Below are 23,262 nucleotides of genomic sequence, written 5' to 3' on the forward strand. Positions count from 1 at the left end.
TGGACAGGGCACTTGAGGCAGAACAGAGGCAGGAAGAGGAGGACTTCCTTGCCTCTCAAGGCCCCCTTTATCCAGATAGTGTTCCTGCTGTGCCACCCATCACACAGGAAGAGGGTGAGGAGGAGGAAGAGGAGGAGGAGGATGATTGTGTCAGCATGGAGGTGGAGGCTGGCACTCAGCATCAGCAGCAGCAGTCTTATAGGGATGATTTACAGTCCCAAGAAACACGTGGACTTGTACGTGGCTGGGAGGAGGTAGCTGCGAATCATGTTGTCCTTAGTGACCCAGAGGACTCCGGACTGAATGCCTCAGCTAACCTACGCTGCATGGCCTCCCTGATCCTGCAAAGCCTGCGGAAGGATCCTCGTATTCTTCGGATCAAGGAGAGGGACCATTACTGGCTGGCCACTCTCCTTGATCCACGGTACAAGGGTAAGGTTGCCGACCTTATCTTGCCATCGCAGAGGGAGCAGAGGATGAGACATCTCCGGGAGGCCTTGCAGAAAGCTCTGTGCAACGCGTTCCCAGAGACTGGGAGGTCACAAACTCCTGGTCCTGGACAACGTGTTGCTGAGGCATCAGTCAGAAGGAGCGGTGGAGAAGGTGGCCGTCTGACTGATGCGTTCAGACAATTTTTTAGTCCGCAGCCCCAAGGTATGATTGGTTCCAGCACCCCTTCGCCAGCGTCTAATTTACATGGTGCAGGAATACCTAGGGGCAAGGTCAGACTTGGACACCTTTCCCACTGAAAATCCTCTGGCTTACTGGGTCTTGAGGATGGATCACTGGCCAGAGCTTGCACAGTATGCAATTGAGCTACTGGCCTGTCCTGCATCCAGCGTTCTTTCGGAACGCACCTTCAGTGCTGCTGGTGGCTTCGTTACCGATCACAGGGTGCGCCTGTCCACCGAATCAGTTGATCGACTGACCTTCATCAAGATGAATCAGTCTTGGATCACCCACAGCTACCAAGCACCTGAAGCTGATGTAACCGAATAATTTTTTTTGAAATACCACATCCCTTCAAGACTGCCTATGCTGATGCTGAGTGACTGTCCTGTTATGTTGATTGTCTATCCTCTTCCTCCTCCGCTGATATGTTGGAAGAACATTTTTGGTTCTGGGTGATGCCAGCAGCCCAATTTTTCTGCCCCTGTTTAACAGGGGCGTTTAAGTACAATTTTTGATGCAATGCTTTGCAGCAGGGCTAATTCCTGCAAAAAAACTAGAGTGTATGGCAGAGGTTTCAGTGTGATGGCACCAGTGCCTAAGGCCCAATTTTTCTGCCCCTGTTTAACAGGGGCGTTTAAGTACAATTTTTGATGCAATGCTTTGCAGCAGGGCTAATTCCTGCAATAAAACTAGAGTGTATGGCAGAGGTTGCAGTGTGATGGCACCAGTGCCTAAGGCCCAATTTTTCTGCCCCTGTTTAACAGGGGCGTTTAAGTACAATTTTTGATGCAATGCTTTGCAGCAGGGCTAATTCCTGCAATAAAACTAGAGTGTATGGCAGAGGTTGCAGTGTGATGGCACCAGTGCCTAAGGCCCAATTTTTCTGCCCCTGTTTAACAGGGGCGTTTAAGTACAATTTTTGATGCAATGCTTTGCAGCAGGGCTAATTCCTGCAATAAAACTAGAGTGTATGGCAGAGGTTGCAGTGTGATGGCACCAGTGCCTAAGGCCCAATTTTTCTGCCCCTGTTTAACAGGGGCGTTTAAGTACAATTTTTGATGCAATGCTTTGCAGCAGGGCTAATTCCTGCAATAAAACTAGAGTGTATGGCAGAGGTTGCAGTGTGATGGCACCAGTGCCTAAGGCCCAATTTTTCTGCCCCTGTTTAACAGGGGCGTTTAAGTACAATTTTTGATGCAATGCTTTGCAGCAGGGCTAATTCCTGCAATAAAACTAGAGTGTATGGCAGAGGTTGCAGTGTGATGGCACCAGTGCCTAAGGCCCAATTTTTCTGCCCCTGTTTAACAGGGGTGTTTAAGTACAATTTTTGATGCAATGCTTTGCAGCAGGGCTAATTCCTGCAATAAAACTAGAGTGTATGGCAGAGGTTGCAGTGTGATGGCACCAGTGCCTAAGGCCCAATTTTTCTGCCCCTGTTTAACAGGGACATGTAATTACAATTCTTGATATAATATTTCACAGGAGGGCCCCTTCCTGTGCCCACCCAGAGTAACTGTGAGGACTTATAGTGTTGTGGCACCAGCACCACAACCACCAAAGGTCAATTTTTCTACCATTGTTCAACAATGGCATGTAATTACAATTCTTGATATAATCGTTCACAGCAGGGCGCTCCAGCGGCCACCAAGAGTCACTTTGAAGGCTTACAATGTTGTTGCAAAACCAACACCTTGTTCCGCCATTTCTGCAGAGCATATAGGGCAGGCCCCTACTTTCAAACATCCAATTTACAAACATCTCCTACTTGCAAACGGAAGGAGACAACAGCAAGTGAGATGAAAAAAGATGGACGACAAAACAAATTATACAGGGGTGATAACCCTTCCCTATGTTTTCCAAAAAGCTTAAAGATATTTTTTTTGACTGGAGCTACACTTTAAAAATGTACCGGTTGAAAATGACAAACAGATTCAACTTAACACAACAAACCTACACAGTCCCTGTCTTGTTTGCACCGCCTGTATACTGCTGTTCTGAGTATATAGGGCCTGGGGGCCACACGCATTTCCTTTTTTTAATATGGGTACGGGGTTCCCCTTAATATGCGTACAAGACCCAAATAGGCTGGTAATGGGCAGGGAGGGCTACCCATGCCATTTTTCTGAATGATTTTCAACCATATTGCAGGAACCAGATATAACATTAAAACCGCAAGCAGTTTTAAATGGTGTTATTTCCGTTTAATGTCATTTTGTGCAGGGACTGTTCTAAACACGGGAAACACGTGGCACTTCACAGGCATACTATAGACACCCCCAGGCACCATATTTAAAGGAATATTTCACTTTTTTTTTCACTTTAATCGTCATTAAAATCAGTGCTCCCGCCAAAACGGTAGTTTTTAAAACTTTTTTTTGTAGTGACCCATGTCCCCTGAGGCAGGAGGCAGATCGCCAAACCCTTTTTAGCACACTATCTTGCATATTAGCCGTTAAAATTAGCACTTTCCAATTCGAACGTTCGAGTCCCATAGACTTCAATGGGGTTCTAACGTTCGTGCCGAACGCGGGGGTCGTTCGCAAGTTCTGGTGCGAACCGAACCGGGGGGTGTTCGGCTCATCCCTACTGGAGAGAGTCCAGAGAAGGGCAACAAAACTGATAAAGAGATAAGGGAATTTACTGCATAGAGGGTTCTTTACTGTAAGAGCGGTTAGGATGTGGAATTCACTTCCACAGGCGGTGGTCTCAGCTGGGGGGGGGGGGGGCATCAATAGTTTCAGATAAGCACCTGAACGACCACAACATACAGGGATATACAATGTAATACTGACATATACCATATATACCGTATATACTCGAGTATAGGCCGACCCGAATATAAGCCGAGGCCCCCAATTTACCCCCAAAAAAACTGGCAAACTTATTGACTCGTGTATAAGCCGAGGGTGAGACATGCCTGTCCATCCCTGTGTGTGTGTCCGTCCATCCCTGTGTGTCCGTCCATCCCTGTGTGTCCGTCCATCCCTGTGTGTCCGTCCATCCATCCCTGTGTGTGTGTGTGTCCATCCATCCATCCATCCCTGTGTGTGTGTGTCTCCATCCATCCATCCATCCATCCCTGTGTGTGTGTGTCTCCATCCATCCATCCCTGTGTGTGTGTGTCTCCATCCATCCCTGTGTGTGTGTGTCTCCATCCGTGTGTGTGTGTGTGTGTGTGTGTGTGTGTGTGTGTGTGTGTGTCCAGCCTACCTGTGTCCCGAGCCTTTGTCCCGAGCCTCCGTCCCGTGCCTTGCCTCCTTGCCTCCGTCCCGTGCCTTGCCGCCGTGCCTTGCCTCCGTCCCGTCCCGTCCCGTGCCGTGCCTTGCCTTGCCTCCGTCCCGTGCCCTCTTCGTCGGCGCCTCGGCGGCCATTGTAAAATTCAAAAGCTGCGCCGCCGCCTTCGCCTGTGATAGGCGGAACACTGAATTTCCCAGCAGCCTGTGTTCCGCCTATCACGGACATCGTATCATCCTCGTCCGTAGTACGAGGATGATACGATGTCCGTGATAGGCGGAACACAGGCTGCTGGGAAATTCAGTGTTCCGCCTATCACAGGCGAAGGCGGAGCCGGAGGCGCGGCTTTTGAATTATAGAATGGCCGCTGTCTGTCTGCTCGACACGCTGATCGAGCGGGCAGACAGCGATGACTCGAGTATAAGCCGAGGGGGGCACTTTCAGCCTCAAAAAAGAGGCTGAAAATCTCGGCTTATACTCGAGTATATACGGTACTCGAGTATAAGCCGACCCAAATATAAGCCAAGGCACCTAATTTTACCACAAAAAAATGGGAAAACGTATTGACTCGAGTATAAGCCAAGGGTGAGAAATGCGCAGATACTGTAAGTGGAAAAGAGGGTCAACAATGCCCATTTTGCAGCCTCACTGTGCCCATTTGCATGCCTCACTGTGCCCATTTGCATGCCTCACTGTGCCCATTTGCAGCCATAGGTCCCCCTAAACTTCAAACTCGGTAGTTAAGGGTTCCTAGATGCCCTCTATCTGCAGCCAAAATTTGGGGTCTCTGGACCCAAAGGGTCCCGAAATTACATTGCTGCAGATGGACACAGTTGACCAACTTTGGGGCCCCGTATCTCGGGATTATTTGGTGCTAGGAACCCCAAATATGGTGTGCAAACACAGTAGAAATAGCACTACAACATATCCAAAGCCACTTGGTGCTAGGAACCCCCTAATTTGGTGTGCAAACACAGTGGAACTAGCACTACAACATATCCAAATTTGGTGCTCCCAGCAGCAAGTGGCCCCGACATACGGGGCCCCAAAGTCAGTTCAGAAAATGTCAAGCACTTTTCTGCAGCAGAGAATGACATTTTGCGAACCGACTTTAGGGCCCCGTCTCTCGGGCCACTTAATGCTAGTAACCCCATTTGGATATGTTGTAGTGCTAGTTCCACTGTGTTTGCACACCAAATTTGGGGTTCCTAGAACCAAGTGGCCCCAAGATACGGGGCCCCAAATTCAGTTCGGAAAATGTAATTCTCTGCAGCAGAAAAGTGCTTGACTCGAGCATAAGCCGAGGGGGGCATTTTCAGCACAAAAAATGTGCTGAAAAACTCGGCTTATACTCGAGTATATACGGTAATCACACACATAGGTTGGACTTGATGGACTTTTTTCAACCTCGCCTACTATGTAACATGGCTAGATAAGGAAGTGAGATCCAATGATGAGTCTGTAAAATTCATGTTAGTGGTCAGCAGGATTGAAATTTGTGAGTTTAGTGATCTGTGAGGTCCAAAAAGTTTGGCGACCACCGTGCTGGATAACTGATTTGAAACAAATATGCTCAGGTGTTCTTACTTTATGTATTACTCACTTGTTCTGGTTGAATGACCTCATAAAGAAAGTATTAAAGTCAGAGATTGGCATGACAACTAGCAGGAGGAGACCAGCACCAGCATCCCAGACATCTCCTAAAAGACAAATCTCCAACTGTCTTTTGTTATTGCTTACCATCTTAGACTGCAAGTGACCTTTTCCTGATTGCTCTATATGCTTTTAGAATTATTGTCATACTCATCTGAATAATAAAAACATGAAAACTATGTAACAAAAAAAAGCAAAAAAAAAAAAAAGGCTGATCAGACATTCATGAACCCTGTTGACTGGAGTTTAGCCAAGCTCAAGTGTAGAAAAGATGGGTATATTAAATAGAACTCATAGTGAATTGCTGCTGATAGCAAATGTCAGACCATCCGCCCACAGCTAATGTTCAGTACATTGAATAAAAGAGGAATAAATTACAAGCCATTAGCTTGTCTGAGATGCACTTTCAGGAAGCCTATGTCCCCGTTTAACTAAGTGAAGTAGTGCACAGTATGAGTGCCTGGAATGACTTTGATACAGAAGATCTGGGATAAATGCCCTTCAGCAACTCAACCCTGTACAATGAACAGAACCGCTGCAGACACATAACTGTGCAATTATTTGCAGATTTTTGAGATGTGACTATTTCTTGAGTCTTTACCACAACTTTGAAGAGTGCCTTTGAAATCTTACCGACTGCTGCTTCCCATTAAAAGGATAAGCCGGCTTTAAAGCTGACATTTTAGTTATGGGTGGGTTCTGATGGGCGGAATCTGTCTATATCACTGAAGATTCCATTGATCCTTGAACTTCCAATGCTTCTTACCTGCAGCAACCATTGCTCCCATTTAGATTTAGATTTTGTGTATAATTTCTTAATGGCCAGGCCATTTCATGTGGCACCCAGGGCTTTTTTTTCACCTGGAACGTGGTGGTGCCAACCAATAATCTCCTTGCAAGTGAGAGAAAGGGGGAGCCATCTACAATGTCGGGAGGTACTAGAGCCGGGCTGAGTAGGGGAGAAGCTTTTTTGGGGGCGGGAGGAGATGTGGGCTGTGGAAGGAGGTGCGTGCAGAGGTGGGGGATAGGGAGAGTGGGGAGGTCAGAGCCGAGGAGGAAGGATGTGGACATCCTGTAAAAGAGCTAAACCTTGCACTTTGTATGTAGTGCACTCATCAATCGTGCACTCTGTACACAGTGCACCCCTGAACTCTGCACACTGTATGTAGCACACCCATGAACTCTACACTCTGTGCATAGGGCACCCATGAAACTGCTGTATGTAGGGCACCCCGGAAACTACACTCTGTACATAGCGCTCCCCTGAACTCTTCACACTGTTTGTGGCACACCCATGATCTGCGCATAGGGCATCCCTGAAACTGCTGTATATTGGGCATTCCTAAACTCTACACTATATACATAGCGCACGCCTGAACTCTAGACTATATACATAGTGCACACCTGCACTATATACGTAGCGCACAGCTGAACTCTTTATTGCCCTTTTAAGAGCCTCCCACAGACTGGCCACACCGTTCAATCCTATTCAGCAAGGGAAGGCGTGGTTGAGTTCCTGCACCTATTTTCTAAAAGGAAAAGCCCTGGATATATTAATATAGTCATACAGACACAACCTGCCCTTTGAGGGGAACCATAATGCTGATGTGGCCCACTATGAAATTTAAGTTTGACACCCCTGCTTTAGAAGAAATTCTAAAATGTACTATTAGTTAACATTCAAAAGCAGTGTTAAATATCATCTTCAAGAAGCTATGAAAGACACAGATTATTGCAGCTATATATTCATTAAAAAGCCATGAAGACTGCTTTTTTACTGTAAATAGTATAATTACCAGAACATAACGGGGAACTAAAATCACAAATTTTTTTTTTTTTTTCCTGATTTAAATATTTAAAAGCAAATACTACATTATGGCCACTAGATGGTGCTTACGATCATACAAGATAATAATATTACACAGAATTTGGCAAGTTTTGTTGCAGCTGTGTGGATGTATGTCACATTCTTTCAGAAAATCTTTTACACATAGGCATCCAAGTATGTTGTTTCTTTCAATAAATGCTGTTTTATGCCTGCCAGTAAAGTGCTTGTATTTGCCCATTTTAGATAGATTTTTTTTTTTTATGTAAATGTTCTTAAACTGTGATTTTATATCTGTTTTTCCTAGATAAATGATCTTTGCTTTACTAATGAACATTTAATATATGCCAAAATATCCCCAGAACACTTTGGGTTATCCAAAGACACAACAGAGCAGTATGCTTGCAGGACTCATTTGTCTCATTTAAAGTGGTTGTAAACCCTCAATGTTTTTCACCTTAATGCATTCTACACCCCTTAATGCATTCTACATACCTTCCTCAACCCTACCCAGTCCCCCCTCCCTTTACTTACCTGAACCCGATCGTTCCATCGGCGGGGACGAGCACAGCAGCTCCAGCCACTGTCTCGGGTCCTCATTGGATAGATTGTCAATCAAATCCAGTGGTGCTGGGGGTGGGGGTGAGTCCTACTGTCTGTGTCAATGCACGCAGCAGCAAGACTCAGGAGCGTCCCTGCACAGGTGTCCCCTTGGAATGCACCTCTCCGAGGGGGGACTTGATGCAGGGGGGAGTCAGGAGCGCCACTGGGGGACACCAGAAGAGGGGGATCTGGGCCACTCTGTGCAAAACCCTTGCACAGAGGAGGTAAGTATGGCATGTTTGTTATTGGAAAAAAAAAAAAAAAAAAAACCTTTACAATCCCTTTAAGTCCTGATCAGCAATGGGCTCTGAAGACTTGTTGGGGTTGATTTACTAAAGGCAAATAAACTGTGCACTTTGCAAAGTGCAGTTACATTCTGCAAATACAGTTGCTCCAGAGCTTAGTAAATGAAGTGAAGTTTCACTTTACAAAGAATACCCAATCATGTGCAAAAATACAAATTTTTGCTTGCACATGATTGGATGATGGAAGTCAGCAAAACTTCTCACTTACTAAGCTCTGGAGCAAATATACTTGGCAAATATGTCGTCAGTAAATCAATGCCATTGAATCCTATAAGCAGGGCTTCTTTCAGCACAGAAAAATAGAATGCTATGCTATGTGAAAAGAGCTCCGCCTGCTGGCTGGATAGAAGACTACATACAGGATTTAAATGAGAAGTATATATATATATATATATTTTTTTTTTTTTTTGCTAATCGTACTTACCTCGGTGGATGGAGCATCCGAGTGATGTTGCAGCTGTCCCCCGGCATCTCTGCACTAAGAACCGAGCCACTGAACACCACCGATGGCTCAGTTATCATTCCTCCCCAAGCAGAGTGATGCTGACTATCAGTTAGCATCGCTCCTGGTCTGCTTCTCCACGCTCATTGGAGCGATGAGCTGTGGAGGGGCAGGGAGAGGCCATCTCAGCGGCTCGCTGAGACTGCCATCAATCAAGGCATAACAATTAAAGAAATAAAAGACAGTAATGAAAACTACTAGCCTTACCCAGCATTGTCCACACTGTGGTTTGCTTGTTCACTACATTGGTCAAATCTAGTAGTATTAAAAAGCGGCAAGATGTATTTACCAGTGAAGGGAAAAATCATATGTAGATGGTCTGATGCTAACATTTAGTATCAATATAGGATGTACACTATAGCCAAAGGTTTGTGAACATATAGGGGTTGATTTACTAAAGCTGCAGAGTGCTAAATCTGGTGCCGCTCTGCATAGAAACCATCGGCTTCTAGGTTTTTTTTTTTTTTTTTTTTGCCAAAGCCTAATTGAACAAGATGAAGTTAGAAACTGATTGGCTACCATGCACAGCAGCACCAGATTTTGCACTCTCCAGTTTTAGTAAATAACCCTCATAGTGTATGTTCCTGTAATGCCAAAAACTTTAATCTAATTTATATTTCTTGCTTTCAAATCATCCCTGGTCATTCTAAGAGCAAGGTGTACCCACAAGCGTTTTCTATGGTGACCGCTCTTACTGAATTCAACTGTCATGTTGTCACCCTTACCTGTGTACTGCCTATGTGCACTATAAGCTGTATACTTGCATACATGTGACTGCACAGATTCCCGAGTGTGCACAAGCCTTTAGATTATTACACCCCCCAACCTATCCAGTTGGCTTTTGGTAGGGAGGGGCTTTGATCATGCAATGGGAAAACAGGGGCAGCCGCTGGTGTTGTTCCCCCCCCCCCAGAGCATAGGAAATAATGATGAGATCCAGGGTGACAAAGTGTGATAAAGAATTTAAAGTATTATTAAACAGTGTTGTGCCTTTTTGTCTTGTAAGTTGTTTCTGGCTAGTGGTCTTGTGAGAACTATCATTGCATGGACACAACTCTTTTGTGTTTTTCCTTTGATGCGTGTTCATTGTTATCTTCACATTTGTATGTCTGAAACACACTAAATATTATATTCTTTTGCAGTAAAGTCAGCAAAACAGAATGGGAAATGAAAAAGTTTGACAAGGCCATTGGGTATGTGAACTGAGAACAAACCTTATGTGTTTTACCGTTTGTAAAATGTTGATCCATCTACAATTGATAATTTGATTATGGGTGAATACTGATGATCTGAATCACTAAGGCATAGGCAGCCCATAGATGATACAGTTTTTTTCATTCAACCAGCAAGTTGAACAAAAAAAAAAACTGACTTGATTCCCCCCTCCAGCTGTACACTGAATGTGAATATGGGAATCCTCCTCGCTGAGCTATTGTATTCTGACAGTGGGGAGACTTCCCTGCCCTCTGATCAGCATTGCTGGCTATAGCCTGCAGTGCTGATCATGCCAGGAAAATCCAACAAGGTAGCTGTGCAGAAGTCGACTTCTGTACAACCTCCCTGCCCATACATGGTTCGAAATTCAGGTAGTTGTAAAGCCTCAAGATTTTTCACTGTAATGCATTCTATGCATAAAAGTGAAAAACCTTCTGTGCTGTAGCCAAAACCTTCTGTGCTGCAGCCCAAAACAGCAGCTCCAGATGCTGTCTCTTTCCTCATTGGACAGCTAAATAGCAGCGGGAGCCAATCAAATCTAGTAACATGGGAGCCAGGGACGGGGCCGAGTCCTGCTGTCTGTGTCAATGGATGCAGCAGCGGGACATGGGAGCGAGCCTGCACGGGTGCCTCCGTCGAAACCAGCTTTCCATGGAGGCACCCAGTGAAGAGGAGGGGACTGGCGTGCCAGCAGGTCACCCTAGAAGAGGATCGGGGCTGCTCTGTGCAAAACAATTGCACAGAGACGGTAAGTATAGGCATGTTTGTTATTTAAAAAAAACAAAAAAACAGAGGCTTTACAACCCGTCCCTGCTGAACCCATCAAATTTTGATCCATGTATGGCCGGTTTTAGTTTATACTTGCGGTTTGGAGATGGGTAAAAACCTTTGACTGAACCACTAAAACACTTTTACCACTCCTCCTAATGCTGCAAAGGCATGCTGTGGCCTCCACTGTCATGTTTAGTGGACAATACCACCTGCTGAATGCAAACTATTCAAGTGAATGGGGCCATACCGCAACTGATGTTTTAAAACAAGATTAAAACAGGTGGCGAAGAGGCAACATAAAGGGGTTGATTTACTAAATAAAACTGAAGAAGAATGCAAAATCTGTTACAGCTGTGTATGGTAGCCAATCAGCTTCTAACTTTAGCTTTACCAAAAAAAAGAACTGTACAATAAATTGGCAGGAGCTTTATGGAAACGCAAATCCCTAGTTGCTAGTAGTTCACAATTAACTGTGAGTTGGGGCTGTTGATATAGTCTATGATTATCAATATGGCTCACACAAACCATAGAAAATAACACAAGTCATAATGTGTATGTAATGGAGTTGATTTTCCGAAGGCAAATAGACTGTGCGCTTTGCAAGTGCAGTTGTACTAATTTTCCTCAGAGCTTAGTGAATGTTGTGAAGCTTTACTTTCTAAAGAATAACCAATCAGGTGCAAGGAAAATAAAAAAACTGAATTTTTGCTTGCAAGTGATTGGATGGTGGAAAGCAGCAGAGCTCCGCCACATTCACTAAGCTCTAGAGAAAATGAGTCGACAGCGAGTAGCCAGGCATAGACAGCTTGAATCTGGGTCAGTTCAGCAGGAACCAGCCGAGATTCGAACTATGTATGGGCAGACTGATTTACCCAAGTTGATTGATCAATCAACTTAGGTACAACTAGCCTGTCAAATTTTTCATGCGATTATTGCCAGCAGCTATTATAGCTGCTAGCAATAATCACTGTTTGCTCTCCTGGCCAGGATGGCTCACACTGTTACGCACTATATTAAACGTGACTTGTAATATCCATGAATGGGATCTGTTTTTGTTCTATTGTTTGGTTCCCCCGAGTCTTGAAGATGGGTCAGATATTGTAAAAGTTAAAGCACTGTGTACCCTGCACTTATATATATATATATATATATATATATATATATATATATATATGAGCCCCAACACTTATTTTTTGTTTCTCTTTAATTTTTTTTTTTTTTTGCAGTTATTCATTCGCCATAGTTGGGATTAACATTACTGACCTGGCCTACAACCTGCTGATAAGTGGGGCCCTCAAGACCCATATGTACAATGTGGCCCCTGAGGCTCCATCGTTGCATCATTTCCAGCAAACATTCTGTAAGTATTTATATTCCACATCATTTTATATATGGAAATATTATTATAAAACCTTTTATCACATCTGGTAGACATGCCCGATGGCTCAGCAATACTGGGTGGATATTTTTTCACTTCTCACCATGTTGATGGGACACAGATCTTCTCAAGGCTCAATTCCAATTTATCATTCATAACCCCACTGCTACTAAGCAGACGGTAGATCTTGGAAAACCACCACTCTTTCTTTAGCTGAAACAAGGTCTAGAATTAAACTGATTTTGCACCATGAGAAAGTGAGGACTAGGCTGTCTGACACAATGGAGAAGTTCTCAGCTTCTGGTACCTTTGGTTCACACATTTTCTTCCTCAAGGCTCTGATGCAGGCCTCAGAGGGCTTTAGGTGGCATCTGATCGCAGCCCTATTTACCAATTCCCTCTTTCCTCTCTCTTATCATTCGTGTTGTCCTCTACCACCCTTGCAACTTTGCAAATTTTTCTGGATAGACCACAGACAGACCAGTCAATGTGATCTGTTTTAGGCTCCTTTCACACTTCTGTGACTTGGGTGAGACCCTAAGATGCAGGACATTGAAATTCCTATTGATACTACCGAAGTTGCTGCATCTTCAGAAAAGGTTCCAGTACTACTTTGGTCCACCTTGTGATACCCTCCCACATAGTACCCTAGCAGGCCGGGACTCCCAATTGATGTCAGGAGGGAGGGACTAATGAGGGAAATTGAGATTTCCATAGGCTCAGGAGGCCATGCAGCCTATAGCTTACAGGCTGCTCCTCCTCCTGCTGCCTCCTCAGCCAATGGGTGCACATGGAGATCTGTTCATCGCATTCATTAAAACGTCATTGTGCGGTCTTCCTGTCCTGGTGCAGGCATGGGATGAAGCGGCTTTGAATGGAGTTCCTGAGAAAACTGCAATGATTGAGGTGAGGAAGAGTTTTGTCCCAATAGTAATAAAAGCAAACTGGGGAGCTGCTAGAAGTGCCTGTTACTGTGCAGCCCATACTCCTTATTAATGGTTTTGCCCCTTTTAATAGCACTCATTGAAATGTCACCTATATTCCTCTCCTTTTAACAGGGTAAACCTAACCTGACAGTTGTGCACCATAGGTGTCAGCTTACTGTCACCGTGTTAAAAGCGAATGTTTTGAAAAGCGAGCCGTGGTGGATGGCTTTTGAGAGTGCATCTAAGCAGCTAATGTGGATAATGACAGAACTCTGGATGGCCGCACTCCAAAGCTAAAACAATGATTTATTCCAATAATATTTAGGACAGAGCAAATGACATCACAGCAAAAGATGCTAACAGCTGACGCATTTTGCACTAAGGCTAATGCTTACTCATAGCTATGAGTCTGCCGTACTTTTTAAATGAACGGACTTGCCCACACACGGAGGAAAGTCCGTTCATTTTGAACGAGGCACCAGGTAGACGGGACTAGTGCAGGAGGTCAATGTCGCTGCCTCCATGGGCGAGATTGACACCTCGCTAGTCCCGCCACCTGGTATGGACTTAAAGGGGAAGCCCTACGCAGAAAAAACGGCATGGGGGTCCCCCCAAGTCCATTTCAGACCCTTATCTGAGCACGCAGCCCGGCCGGTCAGGAAAGGGGGTGGGGACGAGCGAGCGCCCCCCCCCCCCCCTCCTGAGCTGTACCAGGCCACATGCCCTCAACATGGGGAGGTGCTTTGGGGAAGGGGGGCCCTGTGGCCCCCCCACCCCAAAGCACCTTGTCCCCATGTTGATGAGGAAAAGGGCTTCTTCCCGACAACCCTGGCCATTGGTTGTCGGGGTCTGCGGGCAGGGGGCTTATCGGAATCCGGGAGCCCCCATTAATAAGGGGGCCCCCAGATACCCGCCCTATGTGAATGAGTATGGGGTACAATGTACCCCTACCTATTCACCTGGTGAAAAAAATGTAAAAAAAAACAACACAAGGGTTTAAAATAATTTATTGCACAGCTTCGGGGGTCTTCTTCCATCTTGGGGGGTCTTCCTTCTGCGAAAAAGTTTTATCCCTATTGTAGGGTCACCGGTATGGTATTTGTATATTGAAATCATATCCCCTCTCAAGCGTCTCTTCTCCAGAGAAAATAAGTTCAGTGCTCACAATCTTTCCTCATAACTAATATCCTCCAGACCCTTTATTAGCTTTGTTGACCTTCTTTGTACTCGCTCCATTTCCAGTACATCCTTCCTGAGGACTGGTGCCCAGAACTGGACAGCATACTCTAGGTGCGGCCTGACCAGAGTCTTGTAGAACGGGATAATTATCGTTTTATCTCTGGGGTTGATCCCCTTTTTAATGCATGCCAATATTCTGTTTGTTTTGTTAGCAACAGCTTGGCATTGCATGCCATTGCTGAGCCTATTATCTACTAGGACCCCCAGGTCCTTTTCCATCCCAGATTCCCCCAGAGGTTCTCCCCCCAGTGTATAGATTGTATTCATATTTTTGCCACCTAAATGCATTAACATTTTCTACATTGAACCTCATTTTCCATGTAGTTACCCACCCCATTAATTTGTTCAGATCTTTATGCAAGGTTTCCACATCCTGCAGAGAAGTTATTGCCCTGCTTAGCTTAGTAACATCAGCAAATACAGGGATGGAACTGTTTACCCCACCCTCCAGGTGGTTTATGAACAAAATAAATAGGATTGGTCCCAGCACAGAACCCTGGGGGACCCCACTACCCACCCCTGACCATTCTGAGTACTTCCCATTTATCACCACCCTCTGAACACGCCCTTGTAGGAAGTTTTCAATCCATGTACTCACCCTATGGTCCATGCCAACGGACCTTATTTTGTACGGTAAACGTTTATGGGGTTCTGTGTCAAATGCTTTTGCAAAATCCAGATACACCACGTCTATGGGCCTTCCTTTATCTAGATGGCAACTCACCTCCTCATAGAAGGTTAATAGATTGGTTTTGCAAGAACGATACTTCATGAATCCATGCTGATTACTGCTAATGATACCGTTCTCATTACTAAAATCTTGTATATAGTCCATTATCATCCCCTCCAAGAGCTTGCATACTATGGGCCCTTTTTAAATATTGATGCTACATTGGCTTTTCTCCGATCAGCTGGTACCATTTCAGTCAGTAGACTGTCAGTAAAAATTAGGAACAATGGTCTGGCAATTACTTGACTGAGTTCCCCAAGTACCCTCGGATGCAAGCCATCTTTATGGTGAGATTTAGGGTCTATAAGACCCCAGATCCTTCCTCTGCCCTTAAAAGCATTTGATCACACCAATATCAGTGTGATCAAATGCTTTTCATTTTTAAAAATGCCATGGTTTACATCTGGGTAAACCCAAAATGATGTAAGGTCATCAATTCTAGGTTACTATATCATAGAATGAAAAAGGGGAAGCTACACCAAAAGGAGAAAAGGCGTAGAGAAGATACCACATATAGAACCACAGAGATATAGTGTCTGAAAAAATAACTAATGAATTATAACAAATTAGAAATGTATTGTATGTATAAATACACAGTAATTGACTACATAAAGTATAAAATCAATAACCTCCACCATTAACTATCCAATAACAACATTGTCAATGGCCAGACAAATACAGACAAATGAACAGACTGACAAACATATAAGGAAACGTCTTCACTACATGTGCATAAATATATGGGCCATAGAAATGCTCTATAAATTTAAGCAATGTGGCAGCATGAACTGTGGAATCAGGTAATCCTTTTATGAAAACAATGGCAGAAAAAAATAAAGAGTCATTCAAAATTGTTTGACTGAAAATTGTAAGTAAAGTGGGCTGTATGAAGCTGTTAAGGGTAAACGACAAAGGGTATTGGCATATTGGATTATAGCAGATGGATATCCATTTGGTGAGCACAAAAATATATATATTGCAGTCCATAGGACACAGGAAAATAGCCTGCACATCGATCGTTGGTAGCAGAAACCAAACTATCTAAGTAACAGAAGTATAGCGGGTAGATATATGAGATCTACCTTACCCGAGATGTAGACAGTGATATGCTGCAGGTAATTTGGCGTGGTCTGCTGTGTTCAGTATTCCCTTCTACTTACGATGGAAAAGCAATGGTGTTCACATAAAGGTGGATATCAAACAGTTGAGCGAGAAAACACCTTGTGTATCAATCAGTATCTCTATGCCACAGTATTCACTTATGTCTGGACTTGTGAATTCAAATATCCAAGGTGGATAAAGGATGAATGATGAAATGGCCGTTTAGAGTGTCAGCTGGATAGAATTTACCAGGAAAGCCGTGTCCCGCATTATATGCCAATAAACAGCCGTGCCATGGATCCTGAATGCTGATGTGCAATGCTGAGTGACAGACGTTCACATGGAGGGGGAGTGACATCAACTAGGTTCACTGGGAAACTCCCTCTTCTTCAGGACTAGCGCCCCCTGACCCTTATATGCATGCCTGGACCTTGGGATGTGGGAGGAGCAAGAGGTCTATAAGTCTGACCTCTTTAACGTACTGGTGGAGTCTTGGATTAGGTATATTGATGATATCTTGGTGGTCTGGAAGGGAACCGAGGCAGAACTTCATATAATTGTTGATGAACTTAATAATAATGATCACAATATAAGGCTGACATTTGTTTCAGATCCTGCCTCAATTTCTTTCCTTGACCTCATGATCACAAAAAAGGATGGTAAATTAATGACCTCCACCTTTAGAAAACCCACAGCAGCTTCACCCTAGATCTTTGGTGAATGGTATCCAACAGGTCAATTTCTACACACAGAAGGAACTGTACAAGTGAAAACCAATTAAAAAAAAAGAGGCCCATGAAATGTATGCTAGGTTCATAGAAACAGACTACAGTCACAAGGTGTTGAGGACAGCTAAGAAAATAGCGATGAGTAAGGACAGATCTTCACTTTTAAGACAACAGGGTCAGATTTCATCTGGTTCCGCAGTTGATGCTGCCACATTGCTTAAATTTATATAGCATTTCTATGACCTATATATTTATGTACATGTAGTGAACACGTTCACTTATATGTTTGTCAGTCTGTTAGTTTGTCTGTATTTGTCTGGTCATTGACAATGTTGTTATTGGATAGTTAATGGTGGAGGTTATTGATTTTATACTTTATGTAGTCAATTATTGTGTATTTATACATACAATAAATTTCTATTTTATTATAATTCATTAGTTATTTTTTCAGACACTATATCTCTGTGGTTCTATATGTGGTATCTTCTCTACACCTTTTTTCCTTTCGGTGTAGCTTCCCCTTTTTCATTGCATGGTTAGCCACTGAACCCCACCCATCATCAGGGTAAGTAGGTGATTGTCTGTTCTTTTTCATTGTTTAGTTTGGTTTCCAGATCCATTTTAGTTTTTTCCTACTATATCATAGAGCTAAACAAAGCCAGTGCGGTCTTTGTTCGGCTCTGTGATCAGCCGGTAGAAGTGCTGGCTGGTCAATCAGGACTCCCGGTGGAACAGGCGATCCCGGTAAAGCCACAGGAGGCGGCAGGAGTAGAGGAACATCCCCTCCCGCTGCTTAGACCCTAGGATTGCTTTAACAAGAGAGATGATCGTCGGCTCTAAAAAAACGATATAACCACTTGAGGTTGAGCGGCGTATGGGTACGTCGCTGGTTGGCAAGTGGTTGAAGTTGGGCTTTTCTCCATAACAGGATTGAGGCTCCATGTAAAGCCTGGGCCTAGGATCCAAAGAGATCCACAGAGACCCATGGATTGATCTAAAGACTGATCAACATACCTACAGGCACCACAAGGTTCTGCACTTCTACTCATCATTGTAGAAGGGTTTTGGACTAGATCAGGTTCCTTTTATATCTCATAGCTTTCACCATTGGAAAAATGAATGTTGTGCTTAATTCCCTTTAATCTTCTTTTTTACAGCATTATGTTTATTACTACATTAGAAGATTACTTTGAGATAGTTACAACACAAGATGAGTCTTTCAGGTTTAACAATCTTACACACGTCTTTTCAGGCTTTCTGATGCACGAGTTCCACAAGTTCTGGATCGAAATAGACCCCGTGGACATCATGGAATTCAATCGGGTGCGCAACAAGTTCCACAAACAGATCCTGAAGCAGCTCCAGAAGACGGACATGGCGTTGTGTCCCCACTTTGCGGCCTCGGAAAGCTTAGTCAACGTCTAACCATCTCCATTTTTCCGATTCCAGATCACTGCCTCACTGTTGTGTTCATGATCATGGCGGCCGTGTTGTACGACCACAGCGATTGTATGCATGCTTTTTTGGTAAAGTACTCATCTCCGTTTTTACTATGAATCCCTTCGGAGCTCCGTGTACGCCGTGGGATTTTCTCATACGCATATTGCGGATTACGCAGCAGTGTTATATTTTCATCTGACATGAGAGTTTTCTATTTTTTTAGGTTTTGTTTTTCTCATAGCTGAACATTGAAGAGTTGTATTTTGTCACGTTTAGGTGGGTGTCTGAATAAGCTCTTGTACTGTACACCTTTTATGATCCCTAATATTTCTACTGACCAGATGATACATATACTTAGCTCAAATGTCTTAATATATTTATATTGTATATAATGTGCTTCACTGCTGTCCACTGTCTACACATAAGTTACTATTGTGTTACATGTAGGCTTCAGAGCGCTTATCTTTTACATTGTTGACTTTCAGTACGATGGGCCCCTTGAGGTCTGTCTGCTGTACTGTACTAACACCAGAAACCACAGGGTCCCCCTGAAAAATGATATATTTACCTCCTTCTAGAAAATCTTATTGTCTACCTGCCTTTATATCCTATGACACAGAATAGCAGCAGTTTCCCCCCATCCCTGAAGCAGAAATTATGTCTACCACTCTTAGACAGGACAATGCAGGCTTCTCACATTTTAGTTAGGTTTAGCTTTCATTCTAGTGGTAATGGAAATAATGGTGGATACCAATTATTATTTTGTGGGGGGCCCAACAGAAGTGTGGTTCCAGTCACAGTAACAATGCCAGTGATCCCTACACAACCTATATGAAACAGTGACATGATTACTTAAACAGTCATTGCTTTCTTGTATGGAAGGGGTTTTTAATACATTATGAATTAGCAAAGATATAAATGATAATAAAGGGCATAGAAAGAGTACAATATCAAAGCAAACACATCAGGTTTGTAAAATAACAATGTTGTTTAAATGCAGATACTACAAGGTCTACAAGTGCTTTTGCTTTGTTGTTAAATTGAGCCAGCAATGCCACCCAATCAGGAGACATATTGAATAGGGCCCTTGACATTTCTAAATCATTGCCCCTCCCCCTCCTATTGAAAATCTCATTGGCTAGGAGCTTCGACTGACACTGGGCTCAGCCTCTTAGCAAGCCGCTGGGAGACTGAGACAGCTGCCCCCGCCCCTTCACAGCCCAGCGCTCCAGTGAGCATGAAGGGGGCAGAGCAGAGAGCCTTGACTGACAGTCACCAGCTCTCTAATAATGGAGCTCTGAGAACCAAGTGATCAGTAGTGTTTGATAGCTCGGTTCTCAGTCTTAGAGCCAGCGGGGGACAGATAAAGCAGCGGACCGATGCTGCATCCACATAGGTAAGTATGATTCTTTATAAAAAAATTAAAAATCCCCAAACTTCTCTAAACAGCAGTGTTACTGTATTCATTTTGTGAACACAAAAGTGTTAAAATTTTTACAGGTTCAACAAAAACTTTCTTTGTAGTTATCAGCCCCCAATTACATTGGAAGTTTCATAATCTGTCAGCTGGAATATAAATGATTGGTTTGTGGCTGTAGGTAAAACAAGCTGTTGTTACTTCATATCATTGAACAGAAGATTCAATGAACAAAGCAGGTAAAATACATTAACCAGTTGGATGATACGAGGATATCAAAGTAGAATATCACAAAAGGCACTATACCCAGACCCATCACTGTATACTGTACTATTGGTATTCTCTTTTTCTCAATGAAAAAAATCTATTTTAGCAAGGATGAAATTCTTCATAAGTAAAAAGCGATATATTTTGCAGTCAAATCTACATTTTTATGAGCCATTTGATATTTGCTATTGCATATAGATATTTATCTTTTGTTTATAAGCTGAAGAATACGCCTTGGAAGGTTAAGCAAACAGCTGAACGCAGTATTATGCTAGAAAGCTTTGTTAGAGACTCAACTCAGTTGATTTAGTAAAGGCAAATAGACTGTGCACTTTGTGCAGTTGCTCCAGAGTTTAGTAAGTGAGGTAAAGCTTCACTTTGCAAAGAATACAAGTATTTTTGTTTACACATGATTGGATGGTGGAAGTCAGCAAAAGTTCTGCTCATTTACTAAACTCTGGAGCAACTGCACTTCCAGAATGTAACTGCACTTTGCAAAGTGCACAGTCAATTTGCCTTTAGTATCTCAACCCCTGTGTGGTTTGAGGGGTTAAAAAAAGCTAAAAAAAATCAAACATTTATTATCAAAAGCAGTAAAGAAGAAATTAACCTAAGGGAACCTCTGTACCTCTATGGTCAAGTAGCTGTTTATCACAGTTGATACTAGAACATGATGGCAGACCTATTCTCCACTATGATGTTGCTCCGCTGATGATCTCCTCTAGGCTCTCACTGATGTAATGAGTGAGAGGAATCGGTATCTCTGCTGAGCACTCAGAATTACTAGTACTGTGATTTCGAGCATGCTAGCTAAACTATCCTTAGCTATCCCACAGAGCCAGATGTGGCTATGCTCTGATTTCTATATATGTTATCACGCTTAAAGTCATTTAGGGCTGAGTCCATCCAGAACAGATTTCTCCTTTAATGCTAGAGTTGCACAAGGAATTTTTATGAGCCTACTTTTGCAGGTAAATCATTAGCAATTATTCTCTTAAGTGTGGTGATCAATCAATACAAAGATGAAACAAATGACCCCTTGTGGTGTAAACTACACAAGTAGCATATTTTAGTGATTCATCTCTTATTAACACACAATGATCCAGTTGTTTGCAACAAATGGCTACTAAATGCTGCTGCACCCTACATGTATAGCTTAAACCACAGAGAACAATTTGTCCATCTGTGTAACCATTGATGCCATTGAGCTAAGGCTACACAGGTGGTTAAATCTTTTTGCTAATGTGCAAAATCCCATTAGCATGCCACTAAATTCAATCTGCTACAAATGAGTTGTCTACCAACAGATAGTTAAATCTCTAAGTAGCAAAGCAATTTCATTGCCAGTGTAGTCTAAGCCTAAAGCTGCCCGTTGATATGGAAATTTTCAATAAATTTCAACTAGTTTCCATCAAAATATACACATACAGTGACAATCGACCACCAGAATTTAATTATTTGTAAAGTTGCGACTTGGCAATAAATTGACAACTTATTGAAAGATCAAATCAAAAGGAAAACAACTATGGCAATTTCATGGAAAGTGAGCAGAATTTTCCACCAGGTTTTTGTGGGACAGGTTTGATTCCATCTCCATGTGGTCTATCACAAGCACCATGTTATGCCTTCATTTTAAAACAAATGAAATCAAAACTTTGCCAATTCTATCAGATTGCCATGAGCTTGGCTAACTTCAAAGATTACTCGCTAACAATTTAGCGTGACTGAGCTACTAAACATTTATGTAGCACTAAAATAGAGAGGAGCAGGTAAAGGCTCCACCTAGGTGTCCAAGTAGTTATCTCTCACACTTCCTACAAGTTTGTGACGTGGTGATTGCTCAGATCTTCAGCCATGATACTTGTTGCTGGAGTGTATAGTCTCAGTATAATCCTGTAAAATATATCCAAGAGGACTGCATCCTTTAGTGTAGTTCTTATAGGAATAGGTTAATAATTCTGAGGCAAGGTTCTGTCTGTTACGGGTCAGAGTGGTTGCAATCTGTCTATTCCTGGACAATAGGGAGGACCAGACAGGAGGTTGAACTCTACCACTCTTGGCCAAAAATGGGATAAGCCCAAGTGGACTTAACTGTTAAAGGTAATATCATGGTATATGTCAACCACCATTTTTAGAATATAGATGCTTTTTTAAAGCTGTAAATGCTTTGTTGAAAATCACAGATAAAATCCAGGAGGATAAGAAGCAAAGTTAATAAAATTTGGAGGCCAATTTAAGTAAATTAATAATATATGACAATTGAGGATCCCCTGTAGCTTATTCACCGAGCTAAAATCAAAATCCTCCTTTTTAACCTAGAAATATTGAACTGTGAATGTAAAGTGACAGTGGCTGACACAGCTCAGAGGCTTCCACGTGATATGAAGAACTGCTCCATACGTCACTCACAGTTTGCTTTTCTACTGAATGTTGCATCTGTTTTTGAATATGCTGTCATTTTGCTGTGTGTAATCTCATTTTTTGGATATCAGGCTTTTGATTGTGAAATCATGTGAATAAATATCACGACATTCCAGAAAAGTTCTAGTCTCATTTTGTTACTGGAAAAGAGATTTCCCCTGGCTTACTATCACTGTGAGTATGATTTCACCAAACAGGAAGTGATCGGAAATCTGTAAATCTGTTGGACGATGTGGAAGGGGGAGGACTGACCTCACACCCACATACAGACACTCAGAGACAACACAGTTACTTGTCTAGAAATGCATTCTTAATAGTAACATCCACATCACATACATGAACTACTGATCCTTCTACAACAAAGAGATATATGAATGGCAACAAGGAAAATATATGTTATTATATCTGGTAGTAAAATACTTTATTTTACAGTTATTAGGAGTGAGGAGGAGAAACTGCACATTAGAGCTGCTCTTTAAACTATTGACTACATGGCCATTTTACATACATGGTATTTTCTGGTACAATAATATTTATTGAAAACTTCCTCTTACAAAAGATTCATGCAAGGTTTTACAGTTTCAAAAGAAAAAGGCAGTAATGAATAAGCAAACATAAAGCAGTAACCTTGAAAATTATACAAACACGAGCATAGTGGTGCTCATATATTATGGGTACACTGATCAATAAGGGCACCAGCAGCTACCAACTATAAAAGGACAACAGACTGGTGAATGTAGGAGCTACGACTAAGGCTTTTGACGAAACGCGTCAGTTTATTGTTTTACTGTCACTCTGATGTACCAATAAACGGCACTTCAAGGATTACAGTGTT

The 23,262-nt window shown here is 42.9% G+C and overlaps 1 protein-coding gene across 4 annotated transcripts in view; it reads left to right on the plus strand.

Annotated features, from left to right (window-relative positions):
* ELMOD1 (ELMO domain containing 1) overlaps nucleotides 1–22,547 on the plus strand; it is a 204,686-nt gene extending 182,139 nt beyond the window's left edge. For all 4 annotated transcript variants that reach the window (XM_077484322.1, XM_077484326.1, XM_077484323.1 and 1 more), the window contains 3 exons: nucleotides 9,937–9,987; nucleotides 12,007–12,140; nucleotides 18,135–22,547. In XM_077484322.1, the coding sequence (XP_077340448.1) occupies nucleotides 9,937–9,987; nucleotides 12,007–12,140; nucleotides 18,135–18,307 (358 nt within the window). In that variant the 3' untranslated portion in view covers nucleotides 18,308–22,547. The remainder of the gene's footprint in view (nucleotides 1–9,936; nucleotides 9,988–12,006; nucleotides 12,141–18,134) is intronic.
* Nucleotides 22,548–23,262: the final 715 nt, after the last annotated feature.

The sequence above is a fragment of the Lithobates pipiens genome, unplaced genomic scaffold (assembly GCF_037356315.1).
Source record: "Lithobates pipiens isolate NorthernLeopardFrog02 unplaced genomic scaffold, aLitPip1_a1.2 Scaffold_16, whole genome shotgun sequence".
Lineage (NCBI taxonomy): Eukaryota > Metazoa > Chordata > Amphibia > Anura > Ranidae > Lithobates > Lithobates pipiens.